Raw genomic sequence first — 20,055 nt, forward strand, 5'->3', positions numbered from 1 at the left:
TTAAAGGCGGAGGTGAAGCCAAGGTGATTATTACACAAAAAATCTGAGTTTGGTGGGGGGGGGGGGGGCATTTGGCCCTTCTCTGCTCTAAAATGAAAATTACCCTCTGCCACCATGTGCCATGAACAATTACCTGCTGTTTATTAATTAACCTCTTTTTAAAATGCCACATTTCTACTCGAAACTGTTATTTCTCTAATGTGAAAACTGGCTTATTCATGTTTATTAGAACAACTATGTCCCATGTGGTCCAGGCTCAGCGCACACTTAACTGACACATATATTTTCTCAAATGACACATTTCATGATTGGAAATTTCTTCCTAGAAGCCCAGATTCTGCGCCTGACTTGCTTGAAATGTTAGCTCCAAACTGGGCACCCGAAGCCACTGGTCTGTGACCCGGGGATGGCCCTAGAATGGCCCTGGGATGCCACTGGGTGGCAGTCAGCCACTGGTCTGACTCCCCAGTGACAGCTGGGCTCTGAGAAAATACCAGCCCCAAGTGGCTGAGTCTTTCTGGACACGGTCATTGTCAGGAGCACATGGTGACCCAAAGGCCAGAGCCTCCTCTGGAGCTCACGATCCTGGCACCACATGAAACCCAGGAAAGGTCCCGGATGAAGACCCCTCCCTCCACGGCGGTGTGTCCGTCTGTCCTCCGCAAACCCTGCAGACATCCTGCTGCGTGGCACCTGGAACAGGGATCTGTGTCCAGCAGGTGACTCCCACTGTCCTGCCTCTGTGGGAAGTCCTTGCACCTCTGAGCACCAGTTTCTCCTGACTGCGGTTCTACGGTGTGGGGTTGTCGTGAGGGTCACACGCACTGTGACGCAGCCCAGGGATGGGAGTGAGCTGGGCGGCCACCAGCACGCTGCCTGGTACAGGAGCCCCGGCACCACCCGGGCTCCATCACTCCAGGCCAGGGAAGCCCATGGAGAGACCGCATGTCTCCCGAGGATGCTCTTTCTGCCACTGTCCCCTGCCTCCATCATCCCACTGACCCCACCCACCCCAGAGCAAGTGGGCTTCCCTTTTGCAAACCCTGCACCTTGCAGCAGGGGACCTGGGTGGCTTGCTCACTGCTGTGTCGTCCCTGTCCCTTGGCACAGGCTGCTGAATGCAGGGCGGCCCTTTTTGAATCAGGACAGCTGAAGGAAAGGGCACTCAGCACAGGGCTGCACCTCCACTGCCCTGGCCTGGAAGGTTGCCCACGCCTCCTCCGTCTCCTGGGCTGAAATCAGCCTTCAGGTATCCCAGGTCACTTTCTACTCACTCAGCCCTCTTCATTTGTTCATTCATTCATTCATTCATTCACTGAGCTCCAAGCACACTCCCAGGCGTGGGCCAGGCACTGGGACCCTGGGGGGAGCGGGGGGAGGGGAGGGTAAGATGCCCTGGAAGCTGCAGGTCTGCTGGAGGAACCGGCTTCACGTTCAGCCCCCGCCGTGCGACTGTAAGTTCCAGGCGCACCAGCCTTACCAGGGCCCCTGGCCATACATCAATGAATGAATGAATGAATATTAGGTCTGCACACAGTCTGAGGGCCTTGGCCTCTCAGGGGGCAGGTGGCGACCTATGGGAAGCACTGAAGGCAGGTGCCAGGAGACCAGCTGGCCCTCGGACAGCCTCCACTCTGACCAGACCAAGGTCAGGAGGGTAGGCCTGACTCTGGGAGTGTGTTAAGAGCTGCAGGGCGAGGGGAACCCACAGCTCCCGGAGCCCCGTCCCCAGTCCTTTGCCCTCTGTGTCCAGCAAGGGAGCGAGGACTTGCCCTCCATGAATCCAACTCAGAGCCCTGGAAGCAGGCCTTGATTCTGGGAGAGGAGGGGTCAGAGGGTGCAGGGACTCCTGCCATTAGCAGGCCCCTCTCCAAGAGCCCAAGAGCTCCCAGGAGGTGCCAGGCCCCGCCCCTGCAGGCAGCTGTGCCCACAGCACCCCATATTGCACAGCAGGAAACTGGGGTGCCCAGGAGGCCAGTGGGGGGCTGACCCAGAGTCCCAGGCGGAATGGGGAAGGAGCTGGCTCTGACTAAGCTGAACTCCTCCTGCCCCCCCCTCCCCCCAGCAGTCTGCTTGTCCTTCGGGAGAGCAGGGGAGGCGTCCTGTGTTAGTGCGTGGTGAGGGCAGTGCCCAGGCAATCCCTCTGCTGCCCCCCACCCGGCAAGACACTCATCATAGTTCCACTGATATCATGGGGGGGGGTGCCCCATGAGTGAGGGGCTGCTACCCTCGTCCCTCAGTCCTCAGTGAGGACCCCTGACCTGCTTGAGGTGCAGGCGCAGGGCCCTGTGTCAGCATGTCCCTGTCATTCCGGCCACCGTTCCTTCCTTCACCGGGGAACCTCCTGCAGATTCGAGAGGGAGGACTGGGGTGGGAGCCCCACTGCCCTCGCAGAAGGGAGAGAAGGTGGAGAAGCCCTGGCAGGGGCAGCGGAGCCAAAAGCTGCGTGTGCCCTGTTTCCTTCTTAGAGCCCCCAGGTCCTGGGCTTGGGCGCCAGAGGCAGAAGAAGCCAGCCCTGCCCCAGGGGACAGGAATCCCCAACTGATTCCATCAGCTTCGGGTCACTCAGCACAAGAGGTAATTTTTTTCCCTGCCTGGGGCGGTCCTGGTCTCTTCCGTTTTCTTGCCGGTTCAGAGAGCCGCCGGCGATTACTGGTTTGGTGGCAGGTCAAGGGGACCTGGGGAGGGTGTGTCCACTTGGCGCCCCCTCGCCACCCCCCATCCTCCACTGGTCCTGCCCAGAAGCAGTGGGCAGCCGGGACGGTTTGAACAGGCCGTGCCCTTCCCCGAGCTCCCCTAGCTCCCTATTCCCTCCCTCACCACTAGCTGGGCTAGTTTAAGGCTGATCTCTAAGCCCTAGGTCACGCCCCAGGGTCCCGCCCAGAAGCCCGACACCCCGCGGCGCGGGGAGGGAGAGGGACGGGGGCAAATTCCCTTCTGCGAGCTCACCTGGAATCAGGGCTTCTATCGCCTGTCTCCCCTCCCCCGGCATCCCCAGCACCCACCCTCTGTGAGATTTTGGGTGCCCGGTGGTACCACCCCGAGAGTTGGAGCCTGTTGTGTTAAACCTCCCTGGGCCCCAAAGGAAACTGAGAGAACCGCCCAGGGCGAGGGAAACCCTGTCCAGGGACAGAGCGGAGACTGGAGGCGCTTGGGCGCCGAGAGGGACCCTCGCACCTCCGCCACCGCGCCGGGGGGAGGGGCGTTCTCGGGTGGGGGCGGGGGGAGAAAAGGGGGAGGGCAGCGGTCGCTCAAGAGCAACCTTGGGCCCCTTGCAGTCTGGGCACGACCTCTGAGCCCCAAAAGGTGGGCAGCGCTGGGCCCCGCCGGGCGTTTTCCATCCTCCGCTCTCCCTGCCAATCCCACATCAACCCTGGGAGGGGCGCAGGAGTATTTTGCCCCACTGCACAGATGGGGAAACTGAGGCGTGAAGAAATCCTCCTCCACGGTTACGTCGGGAGGACGCGGCAGGACCAAAGGCGAAATTTGGTTTACAGACTAACGGGGTCGGGGTGTAGGGGAAGGGACCAAGGTTCAGAGGACGCAGAGGAGAGGGCTTGGCAAGCCCAGGTGTGGATGGCGGAGTCTGCTCGGCTCTGAGGCGTCTGGGGACGCGGAGGGCGGGCTCCCACCCAGAGGCTCCCGGGACTCGGACGCCCGGAAAGCGACGCGGCTCTCCGTTTTCGTTGTTGCCACAGGGCCCTGCCTGCGCGCAGCCGGAACCTGGAGCAGGAGGCGGCGGCCGCGTCTACGCGGGCAGCGTTCCGGAGCGACCGCAGTGCCACCTCTGCGGGGCGGAGCTCTGCCCGCGCCGCAGGGCCAGGGCGCTGAGGGGAACGAAGTTGCTCCCCACGTGCGCGGGCGGGCGGCCCGGGGGTGCGGGCGGCGCGAGGGTCCTCTCTCCAGGTGGGGCGGGGTGAACGCGAGGCTCAGGATCCGCGCAAATTGGACGACGGAATTCTTAAGCGGGTTTTGAAAAGTTCTGGCATGGAGAGGGGAAGCGTGGGAAACCGATTCCGTTTACTGCTCTCGGCGGCCGAGGCCGGAGCCCGAGCCGGAGCCCGCGCGCGGTTGCTGGAGCCCCGGGACTTAGCCGCTGAGTCCCGCCCGCTTTGCGCGCTGCGGCGGAACGAGTCGCCAGGGACTTCCTGCGCTTCTTGGGGTGCCGGTTTGGGCCGAGATACTGGAGTCAACTCCCACCTGGCTCAAACGAGGGAGTTCAAGCCCACAGCCTCAATCTCTTAAATTAAAAAACAAGAAAACAAAACTCATCACATCCCCCCAAAGCACGTGGCAGACCCCAGGTGCCCCTTATGAGCATCTGCGCTCCTGCAAGATGGTGGCCTTAGCCAGGACTCCAAGATCCCCGCAGAGAAACCACCGGAGCCCTCCCAAGGGGCTGCCGGTCTACAAGAGAGAGCGTCCTCCTGCCTGAGAAGGAAGTAGGCTTCTAAACATCTGGGGTTTGTTCGAAATCAGCTACATGGCTCACATTCCTGGGAAGTCTTGGTTGGGAGCGTCCCAACCCTCTCTGTGACCCACTCCAGAACCAGGGACTGGGTGTGGGTGCCGGGAGGCCTCCGCTCTGAGTCGCCACATAGCTTCTGAACTCGCTGGCCAGAAATCGGGTCCTGTGTGCTTCTGGCTTCTAAACTTACCTGGGTCACAGCGAGTGTCTCTGGGCCTGGGGTAGGAAGAGGGGCAAAAGGAGGTCTGAAATACTAACCCCAGGGTCCAGGGAGGCTCCTGTGGTCCCAGTCTGGGGCTGAGGAGCGGTGCTGGGGCAGCACCCACCGTGGGGCCAGTGTGGAGGTCCGGCCGGGGAGGAAAGGGCTCTGTGGGTTGCCTGTGCCCCCCCACCCCATGCTGGACCAAACACTGTTCACCCCAGGCTGGAAGCCCTCTGCATTCAGCCCCCGACTGGGTCCCCTGCTGGCCACAGAGACCATCTCCGCTCTCTTCTGTGTGCAGTGGGAACCATACTGCTTGTCCCCAAGCATCCCGCGTGGTCTCCTGCTGCTGCTCAAATGGGGGCCATTTCCACCTAGTGTGGGGCAGAATGTGCCCAGGGAGGGAGACCCCCATCTCGGCCTGACTCGGTGGCCCCAAGTCGGGGGTGGGGCGAGGACTGGTGGTCTGGACGCCTCCTGGGGCAATTCCGGGTCTCCTGAGAGGAGACCCCACGTCAACGAACGGAGCCTGCTTTTATTCTCTCAGCTACTCTTTTCTGAGCAGAAACTGGAGGGTGAACAGAACTTGACTTGTCATCCGATGGAGCCCGGAGACTGAGTGCCTGGAGCCAGTGGCCAAATTCAGCGAACACCGAGGGGAACGTGGAGGAAAGCAGCGGGAACCTAGCGGAGTCAGTGCATCTGGCCCGTTGGCTGCCTTTTCCCACCCCGCAGCCACAGTCTGCAGAGGTCCTGCGCTGGGCCGCTGGACGGTTCTGACCCTGCACCTCCAGGCCCACAGACCTCACCATGTGGACCTCCTCTCCACAGGCACGGCCTCTTCCAGTTGGCATGGGGCCCCTTCCTGGCCGAGCAAAGGGACCCTCCAGCCCCGCAGTTTGGACGCTGGGAGTGCACGGTACCCCAGTGTGGTTTATTACAAATGGGCTTCTTGGGAGCCCTGGGGCCCGCAGTGAGGCTTACGATAGCCCTGCAGGAGCAACTTCACGTGCTCTCTCCCGAGCCCAGCCTTTTCTCAAAGGAGTTCATCTGGTCTTGGGTCTCCAGCTGCGCCTCCCTGCTTGCTGGTGAGGCTGGGAGTGTGCTGAGCTCTGGCCTGAAGCAGGATTCTAGGTTGCGGCAGAAGTTGGTGGTAGAAGTCCCCCCTCCCGTCCCCTAGACCGCAGCATTGAAGTCTGTTCCCAAACACCATAGGGTGTAGAGCACATCACTGTGGCCGACCCACACGTCACCAGCCTTGGACAGTCTGGCAGGGACAGAAGCCCCTGTGGAGGGCACCAGGGATGGGGTGGGCGGCACTTGCGTACTCCCACCCCAGTGCGGAGTCCCCAGGTCCCAGCTTTGGCCCGGCCACAAGAATCCCCAAAGCTTAGCTCAGTTTGAAAACAGCCTTTAAACCTTTTGGTACCATTGAAATGAAAACTGCCCTATTCTGGCTGAGCCCCCCCCCCCCCCCCGCCCGGCCCAAGCTGTTTCCCCAAGTCTCTTAATGTCCGCGGTGGGGCAGGACACAGAGCTGGGCGCCCCGGAGGACCTGCATCTGATTCCCCCTGCTCCACCCTTTTGCTCCTCAGGACTCTCCCTGAGGCCTGACCTGCTCTCCGTCAGGTCTAAGTCTCACCACGCGGGGGCAGGGCCTGGCCAGGCCGGGACCCAACCTCGGCCAGGGCCATGGCCTTGGGGACGGCCCGCCCGGGCTTCTCAAGCTGATGGGGCTGATTCGAGAGAGCACCCTGGGGGTGTCGGCACCTCGGCTGTCTTCCTGGTCACCCTTGACCGCTAGCTTACTCCTCCCCAGGCAGGATCAGAGCTGTAGTCCTCCCCACCCTCCAGGGCCCTAGGGGACACCGGCCAGAGACAGCACAGACAGGCCCTCTCCCCGGACGCCCGCCCTCCTCTCCTGGGCCCCGGCAAGGGTGCAGTCCCAGAGTCTGGAGGCTGCTCCACAATTTTCATCACCGCATGAGCTGAGGGAGGGAGCACAGAGAGGGCCTGAGTGAGCTGGGGCACCCCCAGAAGAGGCTGGGCCCTCCTGACCTCGGGTCCTGCTGGCTGCCACCTGGGTGGGAGAAACAGTGCTAAGCTGGGGGTCGGGGTGGGGAAGGGACTCCCTCTCTCTGCAGGTGGGAGGGCTTCACAGGAGCCACTGTATTCCCCCCAGGCCTCACACCTAACTTGGCTGGGAGAATCTGGGGTGCCGAGGCGGGAGGGCGACCCTGTGTTTGTGTTCTCCTGGCCAGCGCCCCAGCGCAATTCTGCTCCCTGCTGGAGCCTGCCGTGGCTGGGTGAGGGAGACAGCTCCAGAGCGGGGGGCTCCAGCTCCCTTCCTGCCTCTCCCAGCGACCCCTCCACACACACACACCCTGGGCTTGAGAGGGCTCTGAGCCCACGAGGACCCAGGGCAGCCACGCCCTAGCCCCCCGTGGGGACTCTCCTCCAAGCCCCGGAGGGCCTGGCAACAAGGCCCAGGGACCCTCTGAGCCTGGCGGTTCTCTGCCCAGTCTCCGAGGAAAGATGGTCAGGGTTCGGGAGGCGGCGAGGGGGAGGCGGCGAGCCACAGGCCGTCGGAGGGCGGCGGGCCAGGGGACTGAGCTGATGGTGAATTCGGGGCCGCCACCGCAGGCAACACTCACCAAGGGCCGGAAACAACAGAGGCGGTGGTCAGTGGGCATCCCGGCCGGGCAGAGAGCGCCTTCTCCGTCCGGGGCAGTAAGCGGGCGGGCGCAAGCCTGGACACCCCACCCCCCAGCAGTGGGGGCTCCGTCGGGGTTCGAATCCCGGCAGGGAAGCGGCTGAGGACGGCGGAGAGGCCAGGGTGGAAGGCCCAGCGCGCTGCCGCCGCTGGCTTTTGACAAGCCCGGCTCCGTCGGGCTTTCCTCTGGGGTAGCGTGGGCCATGCGCCCCTTGGCATCGGGGCGCCTCTGCTAGGACCCCGGGGTCTCGGGGGCAGCTCCTTGGACATTGCCAGTTCACCTCTTTTATGGCGAGGGCGCGGGGTTCCGAATGTAGGTCCCAGCGGAGGCGCCACTGGTCTCACTGCACAACAAAGGGGAGGGGCACGGCCCGAAGCCCACCCAGGGCGGCAGAGACCCCGCACCGCGCACACGACCCCTCCCCGGCTCAGGGAGACTCTCTGGCAGCTCCAAGTCCCGCAGCCTGGCAGAACCCTGGTACTTGAAAGAGCGCGGGGGTCAGCGCCTCCGTTTGCTTCCAATTCCTTCTCGAATCCCAGACATACTCGAATGAGCAGTTCTCACCGTCCCCTCCAGGCCCCTGGGCCCGGAACACACTGCCTGCGCCCAGCCTGCCCCTCCGCCGCCGCACCGCCGAATTTGAGGGCTGTGGGGCAGAAGCAACGCCCAGTCGGCTCCCGCCAGCGCTCCGGCACCTGCTCCTCCGCCGGCTCTCCCGCCCGAGACGCACCTGGGCCGCGCGAGGCGAGGGGGACGTGTCCCCAGAGGCTCCGGTCGCTCGAGGTGGCCCAGCTCGGGCGCTCGCGCCGTTGGGTACTCACCTGGGGCCGCGGAGGCAGGAGAGAGCGGGCCCGCCCGAGGCGGCGAGGTGCAGGGCGCCCGGCGCTGGGACGGCTGCCCCGGCGCCGCCTCCCCAGTGCCCGGCGCGCTGCTCCCTGCGGCTCCGTGCGGGACCGAGGGCGGCGGGTCCGAGTTCCGCCCGCCGGCCCGGGCAGTGGCGGAGCGCGGAGCTGGCGGCGCTGCCGCTGTTGTTTTTGAGCCGCGGAGCCCGAAGCTAGAGCGGTTGGGTGGGGGCGAAGGGGTGGGGGCGGGGTGGGGGCGGAGGCGGGGGCCGGGGAGGCCCGAGGGGGGCGGCGGGGCCCGAAGGGGGCTTCGAAGGAGCCGGGTTCGGGCGATCGCGGGCCAGGGGCAGGGGCGGAGGGAACAGCCAGGAGGAAAGCGGGCTGGGGCGACGGTGAACGCAAAGCTTTTTAATTAGTCATAAAATGCAATAAGACGAAGCAAAACCAGCCAGACCCGCGTCCGAACTGTCGGCGCGTTTGCCCCCAGATCCAAGGAAGTCTCGAGGACAAACCCCGCCGCCACTCCATCTTCGGCCCCAGCTGGGGCGGGAGCAGCAGCGCGACGCGACTCAGGGGAAGGGGGGGGGGGCGAATAGTCACCTCGCCTCCGGGGCCACCTGGGTCCTTTTAAAGTGTCCGGGGTGCGGGCCCCGGGCGGGAGCGCCGAGCACGGAATGTTTTCTTAAAGGGCCAGTTCCGAGCTGCGCTGAAAGGGGAGGGGGGGGAGGGAGGGGGGAGGGAGGGGGGAGGGAGGGGGAGGGAGGGGCGGGGGGGGGAGAGAGATAAGTGAGGTGAAGACCAGGAAGGCCGAGGAGAGCCCCCCAATCCCGCGCCGAGGAGGCGGCGGCGGCGGCGGCGCGACGATGAGGATGATGAATACATTGCAAAGTTTTTTTGGCCCCGGCGAGGGGTGTCAGATTGAGTGCTCTGTGCGCATGTGCGAAGGTGTCCAAACTGACAATGCTGGGGAGATGAAGATAGTGTGTAGCTGCTTCTGGACTCAAGGAGGAGGAGAGAGATTCCGCGAGCCGACACCATGCGATCCAAGGCGAGGGCGAGGAAGCTAGCCAAAAGTAAGTCTCCCGCGCTCGGCCGCGCCGCGCCGCCGGGCCCGGGCCGCGGGGCCGGGGCGCCCGGGCCAGGGGTGCGCGTCGGGGCGCGGCCGGCGCGCCTCAGGCTCTCGGCCCCCGGATCGGCCGCGCGGCCCGGGGGCTGCTCCGCCTCCCGCGCTCCGGGGCGGCCGGGCTCGGCGCGGAGGCTCGGGGCGCCCGGGCCGCGCGCTCCCCGAAGGCGCCGGCCCCCTCCTCGCCGAACCCCCTCCCCCCCCCCCCAGTGTCAAGCGCTCGGGCCCGGGAACCCGAGGCGCGCGGTGGGGGCCGGGGAGGGGGGCGGAGGGGGAGGGCTGGGGGTGGAGGGGAGCGAAAAGCGAAAGTTAGCGAAAAGTTGACGAAAGGGGAGAGCAACTTTTTCCTCCTCGCTCGCTCTCTCCCTCTCTCTCCGAGTGGCTCTCAGTCCTGGTCAAATCATATTCCGGGCTTTTGAAATAGTGGGCGCTAGAGCACCGCCTTTGGCGTCCGCCAGCCGGGCGCAGAGGAGGGAGACCCCGAGCCGGGGAGGGGGCGGAGGAGGGGGCGCGAGCCGGCGCCCACCCGGTTCCTCGGGCGCAAGGGCAGGGGTGGCGACGGCAGGACAGCCACAGCCACTGGGGGAGCAAAATGGAGGCGTTTTCCTGGGCTTGGAACTATGGTCGTGAAGTTTATTCCCAACTGGTGCCCCGCGCGGCGGCGGGCGCTCCTGCGCGACTCCGGCAGCCCGCGCGGCCGCCCCGGCGCCGGTGCTCCCGGCAGGAGAGTCCCCACCGGGCCGCCTTCCTCCCCGCCGCCGCCGCCGCCGACCTCGGCCCCGCTCGGACCCTCCCGCGCCCGCTCGCCTGGCACCGCCCCGAGGCCCGGCGGGGACAGAGCTGCCCCCGGCGAGACTGCCCGGTCCCCGGTCTTACTTTCTCTTTCGCTCCGTCTCGGGCCGAGCCCCGGGCTCCGCGCGCCCAGCCCGCCGCCAGCCCGGTCCTCGCCGCCGGCCGGGTGCGCTCGCCGCCCGCCCCACAGCCCGCCGCCGCGCGTGGGGCCACCCGCGCGCCCTCCGCGCCCCGGCCGCCGGCGCCATCCGGTGCCAGGCCCGCGGGCCCGGGGCTGCGGCCCGAGAGGCGGGCAGGTGGGGGCGGCGGCGCCGCGGCCCGGCGAGCGCGGCTCCCGAAGCCCGGCCGCGGCCCGGCTGCAGCGAAGCGGCGAGCGCCGTCCCGAGCGTTCTCGGCTCCTCCAGCTCTCGCCGCCCCCTCCTCCGCGGCCGCCCGCCCGCCCACCCGCAGAAGGGGCGCCCGGCCTGCTCCCCTGGGGAATCCCTGCCGGACCACCAGGCCGATCGGTCCGGTCCTCCTGGGCCCGACCCTGCCCGTCCGGGCCTCGCAGCACGCAGGGCCGAGCCCCCAAGCGTGAGCCCGGGGGGCGCGAAACTCGCGGCACTTATCCGAAGAAGTCCTACCCTCTCGGTTCGGTGCTCGGCCGGCTCAGCCGCACCGCCCCCCTCCCCCCGAGTCGTAGGCCTCGCGTCGGGCCCGCGGGGGAAAAGCAGCTCCCAGCTTCCGCAGGACGACCCTGGACTCCGCCCGCAGCCGCTCGGGGCCCCTCGTTGAAGCGCCCATTTCCAGCCGGTCTCCTCTGCCCAGGGCTCGTGGCTTCGGCCTCCCCGGCCTCCCGTGACCTCTGGCCCCTCTTGGTGCGAACAAGGCCCCGCGTTCGGTGGCTTGTGCGCGTGCTATCTGCCCGCCGGCGGGCGCGCGGAGTATGCGTGTTCGTGTGCGTGTCGGGGTCTGTTTGTGCACCGCGGATCTCCTCAGTGACTCGGCTCGCCGGCGGCAGGCTGCCCGGGTCAGGCTCTCCCCGAGGAAGGGCCCGAAGCTGGAGCGAGAAGGTGGAAAGCGGCCGAATTCTCGCCGGGCCTTCGCTGCAAGCGAGAGGCCGGCTCCGGGCGCTCGGCGCGGCCGCCGAAACTTGCGAGCGTCCCATGCCCGCCGGCTGCCCGTCTGGCCCTCAGCCCTCTGTGTACTCCACGCCAGCCAGGTGCGGAAGGTTCCCGGCCCGGCTCTGCCTTGGGCCTTAGAATGGGTGCCTGGCAGTGACGTGCAGCCCGGCTCAGAGGCGGGAGAACTGGACCCAAGGGTAGGGCAGAGCACAGGGTTTCTTTTCCTGGGAGTCCTTATTGAGAAAAAGCCAGCGCGGAGCAGGGCTGTCAGGCCCAGACCCAGCTGGAGCCACACTGGAGCGAGCTGTGGGAACCCCTCCTGCCTGCGCTCCACAGCCGGGACAGCTGCCCCCAGCCCTCCCCAAGAAGGTGGCCCAGGCAGGCACGGGACCTCGCTGCCTGCCCGACACAGATCACTGGATGCACTGAGAAATTTCATTTCTTTGGACAGTATTTTAAGCAGATGTGGGCGTCCCGAGGAACCTGACTCCATTACCTGAATCCGAGGCAGTGGGGCAGACCCAGTGCCACCAACAGAACCTCTCTGTCCAAGCCACATCCCGGCCAGGGTCAGGGGGCTGGGAGAAGGGAGAGAGGTTGTGGTGACAAGGCCAGCGTGCAGGACTGGCCTGTGCCCACGGCCATGTGCCAGGCGTGGAGGGACAGCCGGGTCGGGGGTGGGGTGTGACCCCCCCCCCCATTCAGAGCTTGGGGGGCTGCCCTAGAGGGTACATCTGGGGCTCTAATTTTGTTTGTGTTTCCCCAGGACCCCACTCCAGGGGGTCTCTCCCGCTGGGTTTGCGTGCTGGCTGAGTTGGTAGCAACTTTGGGGCCCACACTGGGGGCTCTGAGTTGAGCTTGTAAGGTCAGAGGACACTGGGGCACTCAGGCCAGGGCTACAGATCAGCTGCTGGGAAACCCTCCATCTCAAGCTGAGCCTGGGAGGCCTGAGCGGGGTGAGGACAGGTCGGGGCCAGGGTCCCCTCACACACGGCTAGGCTTTGCTGGCCGGTGGGGAAATGGGGCCGTCCCTGCCCGACACTTAAAAATGAAATGCCACACAAAAGCTTTGTGTTTCTGCCACTGTTGGGAGCCAGGTGGGCAGGTAGGGACCCTGGGGGAGGAAGGATGTGCCCCCGAAACAGCATCCAGCCAGGGCCCTCATGGAAGTGCCCGTGAGGCCTGATCCCCGTGGAGGTGACAGACCCCAGAGTCCGAGACACTGCGTATTTCAGGCCTGGGAAGAGTCTCCTCCAGACAGCTACTGACTGCCGCCTAGCCCCTGGGGTGTGGGTGGGGGCACTGCCTCTTGCTAGAGGAAGGCTCTGTGCGCCTCCTTGGAGACTGATGTGTGTGACAGGCTGGGGGGAGCCTGGCTGTAGGCTGAGCTGCCAGCCTGGTCCTTCTCCCCAGCAGAAACAGGCCAGGCTGCAGCTCTGCTGGGCCCAGCCTTCTCCCACCCTCGGGGGTGGGGGAGGGCGGAGGCCTGCCCCTTCCACTCGTCCTCTCCCAGGAGCCGGACAGCAGCCTCCCATCTGGACGCCTGGTAGGGCAGCAGCGCCAGGAAATGTCCAGCGGGAGTCTGGCGGCTTACCCCGCTTCGGGCGAAAACGCGGAGGCTGCGGTGGAGGGGCGGGGTGCAGGGCTGGCGGCCAAGGCCAGGTGCCCCGCGGCGGTGCGCGGATGGCCCGAAGGCTCTGGCTTGCCAGGGGCCCCGCGGGCGTGCCAGGGTGCCGAGGCCCCGCTGGAGGGGGGATCCCTGTTCATGGAGTGACCTCCCGACGGGCTCCCTGGGGGAAGGGCACCCGCTCTGCCCTGGGGTCCCCAGTCACCCTGCGCCACTCAGGGCCGCCCCGCTGCTCCCGTTGGCTGCTGGCGTGGTGCAGGTGCGGGCCGGTCCTCCTCTCCCCTCCCCGCCCGCGGCCCCCTAGGCACCGGGCGTCTCCCTTCTGGGCAGAGCTCAGGGCATGGGACCCGGTCCCCCGTTTCTGTTGAGAGGCCTGGTGCGGGCGGAGAGGTCGGCCCGGGGGTCCCGTCAACCAGCCCCTAGGGGAGGCGCGCCAGCTCGCTGGGCCGCCGTGGGCGCGATTAGCCCCCTGTTTTATTCAATTAGGAGGCAATTAGGGATCCTTGGGGGCTGGGCTGGTAATTAAGGTGACCTATAATTAGAGTTTCAACAAAAATTGTCCAGGATTAAAAATCTTGTGAATAATTTCGTTTAAAAATTTCAAATAGCGTTAAATACAATTTATCAGGTTTTGAATCAAACCCGTGTAACAAGTCTTGGACGCTGCAGCTCACATAGCCGGCGCAGGAGGACTAGGAACAGCCTGGGCGCCGTCCCCGCGCGCGCGCGGGCAAGAAACTTCTCGAGGTGGAGGGAGCCGGCCCGGCCTAGCTGCGGGCGCGGGCTCGGGCTGCCCGGGGCTCCAGACGCGCCGGGCCGGGCCGGGGGTCCCCAGGCTGAGCGGATGGTCTCCGCGGCCCGGGGTTCTCTGCGCGCAAAGTCGCGGCAACTACGGCGCGGCGCAAGGAGCGCCCGCGTCTACACCGCGCAGCGGGTCGGTGGCGGTGGCTGCGCCGAGCCCCTGGTCTCAGCCCAGACCTCCTCCTCCAGGACCGCAGTCTGGCCCCAGGGGTCCCCGCCTCCCTGGGCTTCCTGGAATGAGGAGGGCGGGCTCCTCACCCCTCCCGACTGCTGACCCTCGCCCAGACTCCGTGGGCTGCAGGCCGTGTGCGGTTCCAAGTCGCTTCGCGGACCTGGGCCCGGAGAGACGCGGCAGTGGGCCGGGAAGGCTGGGTCTAAGTCGGGCCGGTGCGGGAAAACCGAGGCGGGGTTGGGGGTTCGGCTTTCCAGGAACGAGCCCTGCCTATCGCCGAACTTGCCGCTGGGGTCCGTGCACTCTGGCACGCACCTGTGGGGAGGCCCGAGCGGGCTGCGGCCTGAGCCGCTGCCCATGTTTCCGTGCCGCTCGCTGCAGCCTCGGGGCGACGGCCCCGTAAAGGTGCTCATGGTCCGCTTGGGAGGCATGACCCACTCCGTTCACTGACCCTGAGGAGGATAAAGTGTGGCTAGCCGGCGCCACTTTTCTGGGTAAGAAACCCAGGGCACAGAGAGGTCAAATAACCCGACAAGATCACACAGCAAGTTAATGGTGAAACTGAATGTTCCGTAAAGCCCTCCAGGGTTTCTTATTTAGCACCCCGCCCGCCACCAGGGCGCTGCAGCCTGCAGTTAATTCCGAGGATTTTATTTTATTTTATTTTTTTAATGTGTCAGGTTTTAAGCATTTTCCCAGGGCCAACGGTCAGCTTGTAACAGGTCTGTTCTTAAAAAGCAAGTAAGATATCCATGTGCTTACAGCTTGTGAATGCAACTGGCAGCCTTGTGCACTCGCCTCCTTCAGACTGGATTCTTTCTCCGCCCGGGACTGGACTCTTCCACTCTGCTTTCCCCACGCAGGCTGGGCAGAGGCCTTGCCAGGGTCTCCAGCCCCTGGCTCTGGGTGTCCTCTCCCAAGGACAGGTGCAGGAGAGCTGGAGTGTTGACCAGGGGTTGGCCTCGTCTGCACCCCACTTACTGCCTTTCTCTCGAGCCAGCGCAGGAGGTGTAGGACCTGCTGGCTCCCCCCTCGCACCCCTACCGCCACCCCCACCGCAAATCTGGAGGGAAGTAATCCTCCCCCCTCCCCCCAGGCAATCGGGGAGAGGAGGAACTGTGGCCGTGGACCTGACCCACAGGGCAGAGGAGCCGCTGGCTGCAGTTTCAGGTCCAGCCCGGAATCGGCCGCTGTTCCTCAAGTCTGGGCACCTCACAAGCTCCAGCCAGGGCCACGGTGGCCATTCCAGGCCGGACAGGGCTGCCAAGCTCCCAGGGCAAACGGGGGTGGCCTCTTCTGCTCTGACCACTCTCCTCTCTCCGGCTTTCACGATCCAGTCCTCCTCGGTCTGAAGGCGCTCTGGCCAGGCCGGCGGCCTCTCCCTGGCCTCCGAGGAACAATGCCTTGGGGCCGCAGATAGAAGTGTGCTGGCCCGAGATACATATTTGTTTAATAGTTAACATTCTGTGGGGAAAAAAAAGGAAGAAAGTCAGATTCTGGTGAAGGCTTTGCTTATTTTATATCCACCATAACTATTTCTGTCCATGAAAATTGGCTTAATTATATCAATGGAATGTTTCTTTTTCAATTCTGTATGCAATTAGTCCATCTTGCCGGCTGCAATTTATTTTAATAAAAAAATAAACCAGTGGTGTGTTCAGTTCCTCGTCCCCTGGGGACAAATGCGATTGGTGTGTTTAATTTCATTAACTACAATGCGGCCTACTGGAAAAATGTATAAAATCAGCTTTATACAGCTTAAACACTGGCATTTGAAACAAATCATTATTGCATTAGCTGTCACACTGGTAATTCTAGAATCTAAGGAAAAAAATATATTATGGCTGTTTTTATAACCCTTTGCAAATGCACTGTTAAAATAATTTATAATCATTTTAAAACATGGCTGGGTCCTGGTGAATATTTTATCTCCTCCAAATAAGGCTCCACATTACCCCGTGCACATTTTCCATCTGACGCGTGTGCCGTTCTCAACCCCAAACACGCATCTTTCAGGGTGGAGACAGTGGAGCCTGTATTTAAACGAATCTGATGAGTGCTGGGTCCCTTTTTCACTCTGGCCTGACCCTGCCCTTGAGGTGGGATGGTTGACGCGGCAAAGGGCTCATCTAAAATTCGCCTCGGGGCAGAGGGGACCCCAAGATGCTGCAGAGCCCTTAGTGTACCCAGCCTTCCCCTCCGGGCCCCCCAGGTGGGAGGAGAGGCCCACAAGCAGGCTTTACGGGCATGGAAGCAAAACCACTCCATGGACGGTGTTCCCGGGCTCAAACTTGGGGAAGTGAGGTCAACCCTTGCTCTGCTCATCTCCGAAGAGACAACCCGTCGCCCCGAACACCCACTTTCTGAGCCTGACGTGAGGATTCTGCAAAATGAACTTGGTTAGGAAATTCAGCAGACTTGTGCTGCTTGTCAGCAGGTCACAAATATCCAGGGAGGTGTGTGCCTTTGGTCTGCACCCCATCCAGCATGGGGTGCGTCAGGGGGGTGAGCCCCAGTGTGTGTGTGTTGGAAGCCGAGTTACCCACGCAAGCCCTGGCCCGGCCTGAGCTGCTCTGCAGTTATGAGGCCGGTGATGGAGGATACTTTCTCCTCACTCCCGCAGGTATGTGGATGGAGACGCATCTGCGGGGAAGGACTTGGGCATAGTGCAGGGTTCCTCTGACCGGCCGCCTCCTGGTTCTGAGGTGCTTTTCAAGGAGACCTGTGTCGTGCTCCAAAGCCTCTGCTTCCCCAGCGTGGGGGTGGGGAGGAGCAGGACACACCGGCTCGGCCTCCGTGCCCACTGTCATTTTCCCTGCGCTGGCGCTATGGGCTTCCTCTGGGGGTCTGTCTCCCTCCCAGGCCCAGGCAATGCCAAGGGGAATTAACAGGAAGAAAAGACCCCAGGCGGCTCGGTTTGAAGCCAGGCACCAGGGCTGCTGTCCTGCTGATGTGGGGGGAGAGGGGTTCCCGGGACGCATGCAGGGGTTTCCTAGGAAGGTTCCAGAAACATACTTGGGCACTTCTGGCCACATTAAGAACTATCACCCTGCCCTTTAGCCTTCTGACTCCCCTGGATGGATTTAGGTAGATTTGATTTTTGATGTAAAATTTATATTCCATAATGAATTTTGATGTGGGGTGATGGTGAGGCATGAGGGAGACCCTGGCACCTCCTCTTTGGGTCTGAAACCCCCTCCTGTTTCTCATGGCCGTGCCTGGAGGGGCAGGGCCGGGAGGGCCCAGGCTGGATCTCCTGAGACCCCTGGCTCTGGGGACCAGGCCGTGTCACCGTGACTCCATGAGCCCAGGGTGGTGGTCGGGCGTGAGGTCTGCTTTCTTTTCAGGGTCTGCCGAGTTGAGAAATGAGTGGCTTTGTCCACTTTCCTACTTTAGAAAGAATAACAGAGCTGGATGCTTGGTGCAAATATCAAGGCTGTGCCCTTAGGCCCCCTGGATGTTGCTCCTGAGGCCGCAGGGGGACCTCACCCCAGGGTCGGCCCAAGGGACGGGCTTGGCGGGATGTGGTTCTCAGTCCCCAGAGTCCGCACTCCGTCCGCTCCGACTCTGGGCTGGGCTGTGTCCCCCTCCCGACCGCCACGCCTGCCTCGGCTCATGACCACCAGCCCTCGCCTTTGAAGCCGGGGAAGGGGGGGCCGTCCGGGAGAGTGAAAGTGAGTTGTGACTCGGTCAAGGGGCTGCAGGATGTGGACGCGTGGGTATTTTGCGCCTTGTGTGCTTCTTCCCCGGCTGCAGGCAGGCATGACCACACAGAAGGTTCTGGAAGGGACCATGGCGTTCGGGGAGGTGATTCTGCCTGGGAGGCGAGGGTCCTCGGGCCAGGTGGGGCTGAGTCGGGACACCCCCCTCCAGGCAGACAGACAGTCAGAACCGAGTGTCGCTTTTACCTCCTGGGCCTGGTTGGGAAGATGCTTTGTTGGTCCACGGCCACCCGCCTCCGTGGGGGCCGTTCAGGGCCACAGCAAAGCATCCACTTTGATACTTCGATTCCGACTCTCCAGTTCAGCCAGGATATAAAGCACACACGGTCCTTAGCTCGTGATTTTATCTTCAAACCGGGGAGCACAGGTGCTGGGGTCTGTTTGGCCCCTGACATCCAGCCGGGCCCCTCCCTCCAGCCGCCTTCCCGGCCCCTCAGCCATACTAAGTCTTTTCCATCCTCACATCTGCCTTCGGGTTTCAACAGCTGGTGGCATCTGCCGGCTCTTTTCTCATCAGAGGCCTCCCACGTCCTGCAGGCTCAGGTCTTCTGTTTGTTTTGGCTGCTCTGTTCCGTCCGTCCACTCATCCCTGAACGTTGTCCGTGGGCCTACTGTGTGCCGGGCTCTGAGCCGTGCCTGAGGGTCCCGGGCAGCTGCGGGATGCTTCCCCGGGGCGGCCCACCTGGAGGACGATGTGGTGATGTCACCGCGCCCTGGGCAGTGTGATGAGTCTGGGCAGTCACAGGTGCCCACCCGACTCTTGGCCCTCACCGGCCAGCAGGTCCTTGCCTGGGGGCTGGGCTTCTGTGTTCAAACTGTTTGGAAGGGGAGCGAGCCAGCAGGCCTCCCCCAGCTCAGCACATTTGGAGGCCCCAAGCTCTCTCGGGCCTCCCGAGCCTTGGCTCTGTGCTGATGGAGGGGTGGCAGAACCCCCAACCAACTTCTCTAGTTCAAGTTAGAAAGGCCAGAAGGAGAGGGAGGGAGGGAGGGAGGGAGGGAGGGAGGGATGCCAGAGAGGAGGTTTCCGTAGCTGTCGTTGCTTCCGAGAGCCCCCTGGCCCTTAAATTCAGTGGCTCAGATGAAATTTGTGCAGTGCTTCTCCGGTACCAGTGGCAGGCAGGGCACCTCCAGCGTTTCAGCACAGGAGGGAAATGCCTGGGTCAAGCAATGACGATGGGAACTGAATAGGACCGGGAACCTTTCCTGGGACACAGTTTAGTCCCGTTATCTGTGTTCAGGTGCTGGCAGTCAATGTTATGCTGAGATATGGATTCATATAACAGTCTCCCATCTAAGCTGCTCTGTCTAGCTGCTTCTCGGAGGGGAAGGGGCGGGCACTTAAAAATGCTCAGACATTTGTATCTGCTCAATGGGCTGTAACAGCCTCTTCAGAGATGCCTGGTCACCTCGGTCCTTAAAACATTGAAACAAAGACTGAAAATCATGCTCACCGGGGGAGCCCGAGTGCTGACCGCAGGAGAGCCCTGGGGTCCCTCCTCCCTCCCTGGCGCAGATGCGCCGGGACCCCTGTTGCTCCCTGGCACTGTTTTGCCCTTAGGTGACGCTTCCTTGGGAAGGTTCAGAGTGAGGCCACATCCCTAGAATTCATATTTTTGCCGCCGAGGCCGCTTCCGCCCTCGGTTCCAGGAAAGCGAGAGGATTAGGTCCTCACTGTGTTGGAATGAGCGTCACCGGCCTGTGCTGACCTGACAGCCATTCCCAGCCCCCAAGTTCAGACGTGGCTATGGGTCACCCCTCTCCCCACGCGCCGCCCTGCTGGCATCAGGGTTAGATCAAGGTGGGGTCCTGGGTACTATTTCTGGGGTGTCAGTGAGGAGAAGAACGCCAGGCTGCCTGAAGGCCCCCGGGGTCCCTTTCGGGAGGGAGTTTGTGACACAGAGAACGTCGATTGCTCGGTAAGTGTCGAGCTGCTTGGGGCTGCAGCAACCAGCGTGGGGCACGGGCTGTGCCACCTTCCTCTTCGCTGCCACCTGCTCGTCCCGAGATGCCTTCCTGGGAAGCCGGCCTTCTTCGCAAATCACTCTCAGCTCGTTCTTGGAAAAGCCAGTGCATTCTTGAACTGCCTGAAAGCCGGGGAGCATTTTGTTGCCCAGAACTGAGGCAGCTCGAGGGAGACGCGGCCCCTGACATACACCCTTCATCTGGACAACGTGCCGAGGTGGCCTCTGGGGAGCGTGCGGACACACCCACGTGTGTGCTGTGCGCGTGCACACGTATGCGGGCACTTCTGGGCAAGCCTGGGTCTGCTGTCTGAATGAGACGCACCCTCGGGCCGTTCATTTTTGTCAGCTGCGCTGCACCTCCCTGCCCACTTGTGCTCTGCAAAGACCCCCTCACTTTCGCTGTCCTCCGACGCCACTTAGCTCCCCGCGGCGTCTGGAACGGGGGCTGCGGCAGCCGGGCCTCCCGGCCCAGAGCCATTTGCAGCTGGTTGTTGTGTGAGCAGAGACGGGAGAAGTTCAAAGGTG

General features: G+C 63.5%; 2 protein-coding genes across 24 annotated transcripts in view; one reads left to right on the forward strand and one right to left on the reverse strand.

The window, feature by feature from the left end:
* The window catches only part of LOC132352066 (uncharacterized), a 31,527-nt gene extending 19,847 nt beyond the window's left edge, over nt 1–11,680 (reverse strand). For 3 of the 20 annotated variants that reach the window (XR_009498788.1, XR_009498773.1, XR_009498764.1), the window contains exon 1: nt 7,325–8,819. Coding sequence is in view for 4 of the 20 variants with exons in the window: in XM_059902413.1 (XP_059758396.1) it covers nt 2,224–2,344; nt 10,765–11,288 (645 nt within the window). In the remaining 16 variants the exon portion in view is untranslated. The other 17 variants (XM_059902514.1, XM_059902600.1, XR_009498727.1 and 14 more) reach the window with 16 other exon arrangements.
* PRDM16 (PR/SET domain 16) overlaps nt 8,991–20,055 on the forward strand; it is a 330,283-nt gene continuing 319,218 nt past the window's right edge. For all 4 annotated transcript variants that reach the window (XM_059902057.1, XM_059902131.1, XM_059902307.1 and 1 more), the window contains exon 1: nt 8,991–9,299. In XM_059902057.1, coding sequence (XP_059758040.1) covers nt 9,263–9,299 — 37 coding nt within the window. In that variant the 5' untranslated portion in view covers nt 8,991–9,262. The remainder of the gene's footprint in view (nt 9,300–20,055) is intronic.

Source organism: Balaenoptera ricei, chromosome 1 (genome assembly GCF_028023285.1).
Source record: "Balaenoptera ricei isolate mBalRic1 chromosome 1, mBalRic1.hap2, whole genome shotgun sequence".
Taxonomy (NCBI): Eukaryota; Metazoa; Chordata; class Mammalia; order Artiodactyla; family Balaenopteridae; genus Balaenoptera; species Balaenoptera ricei.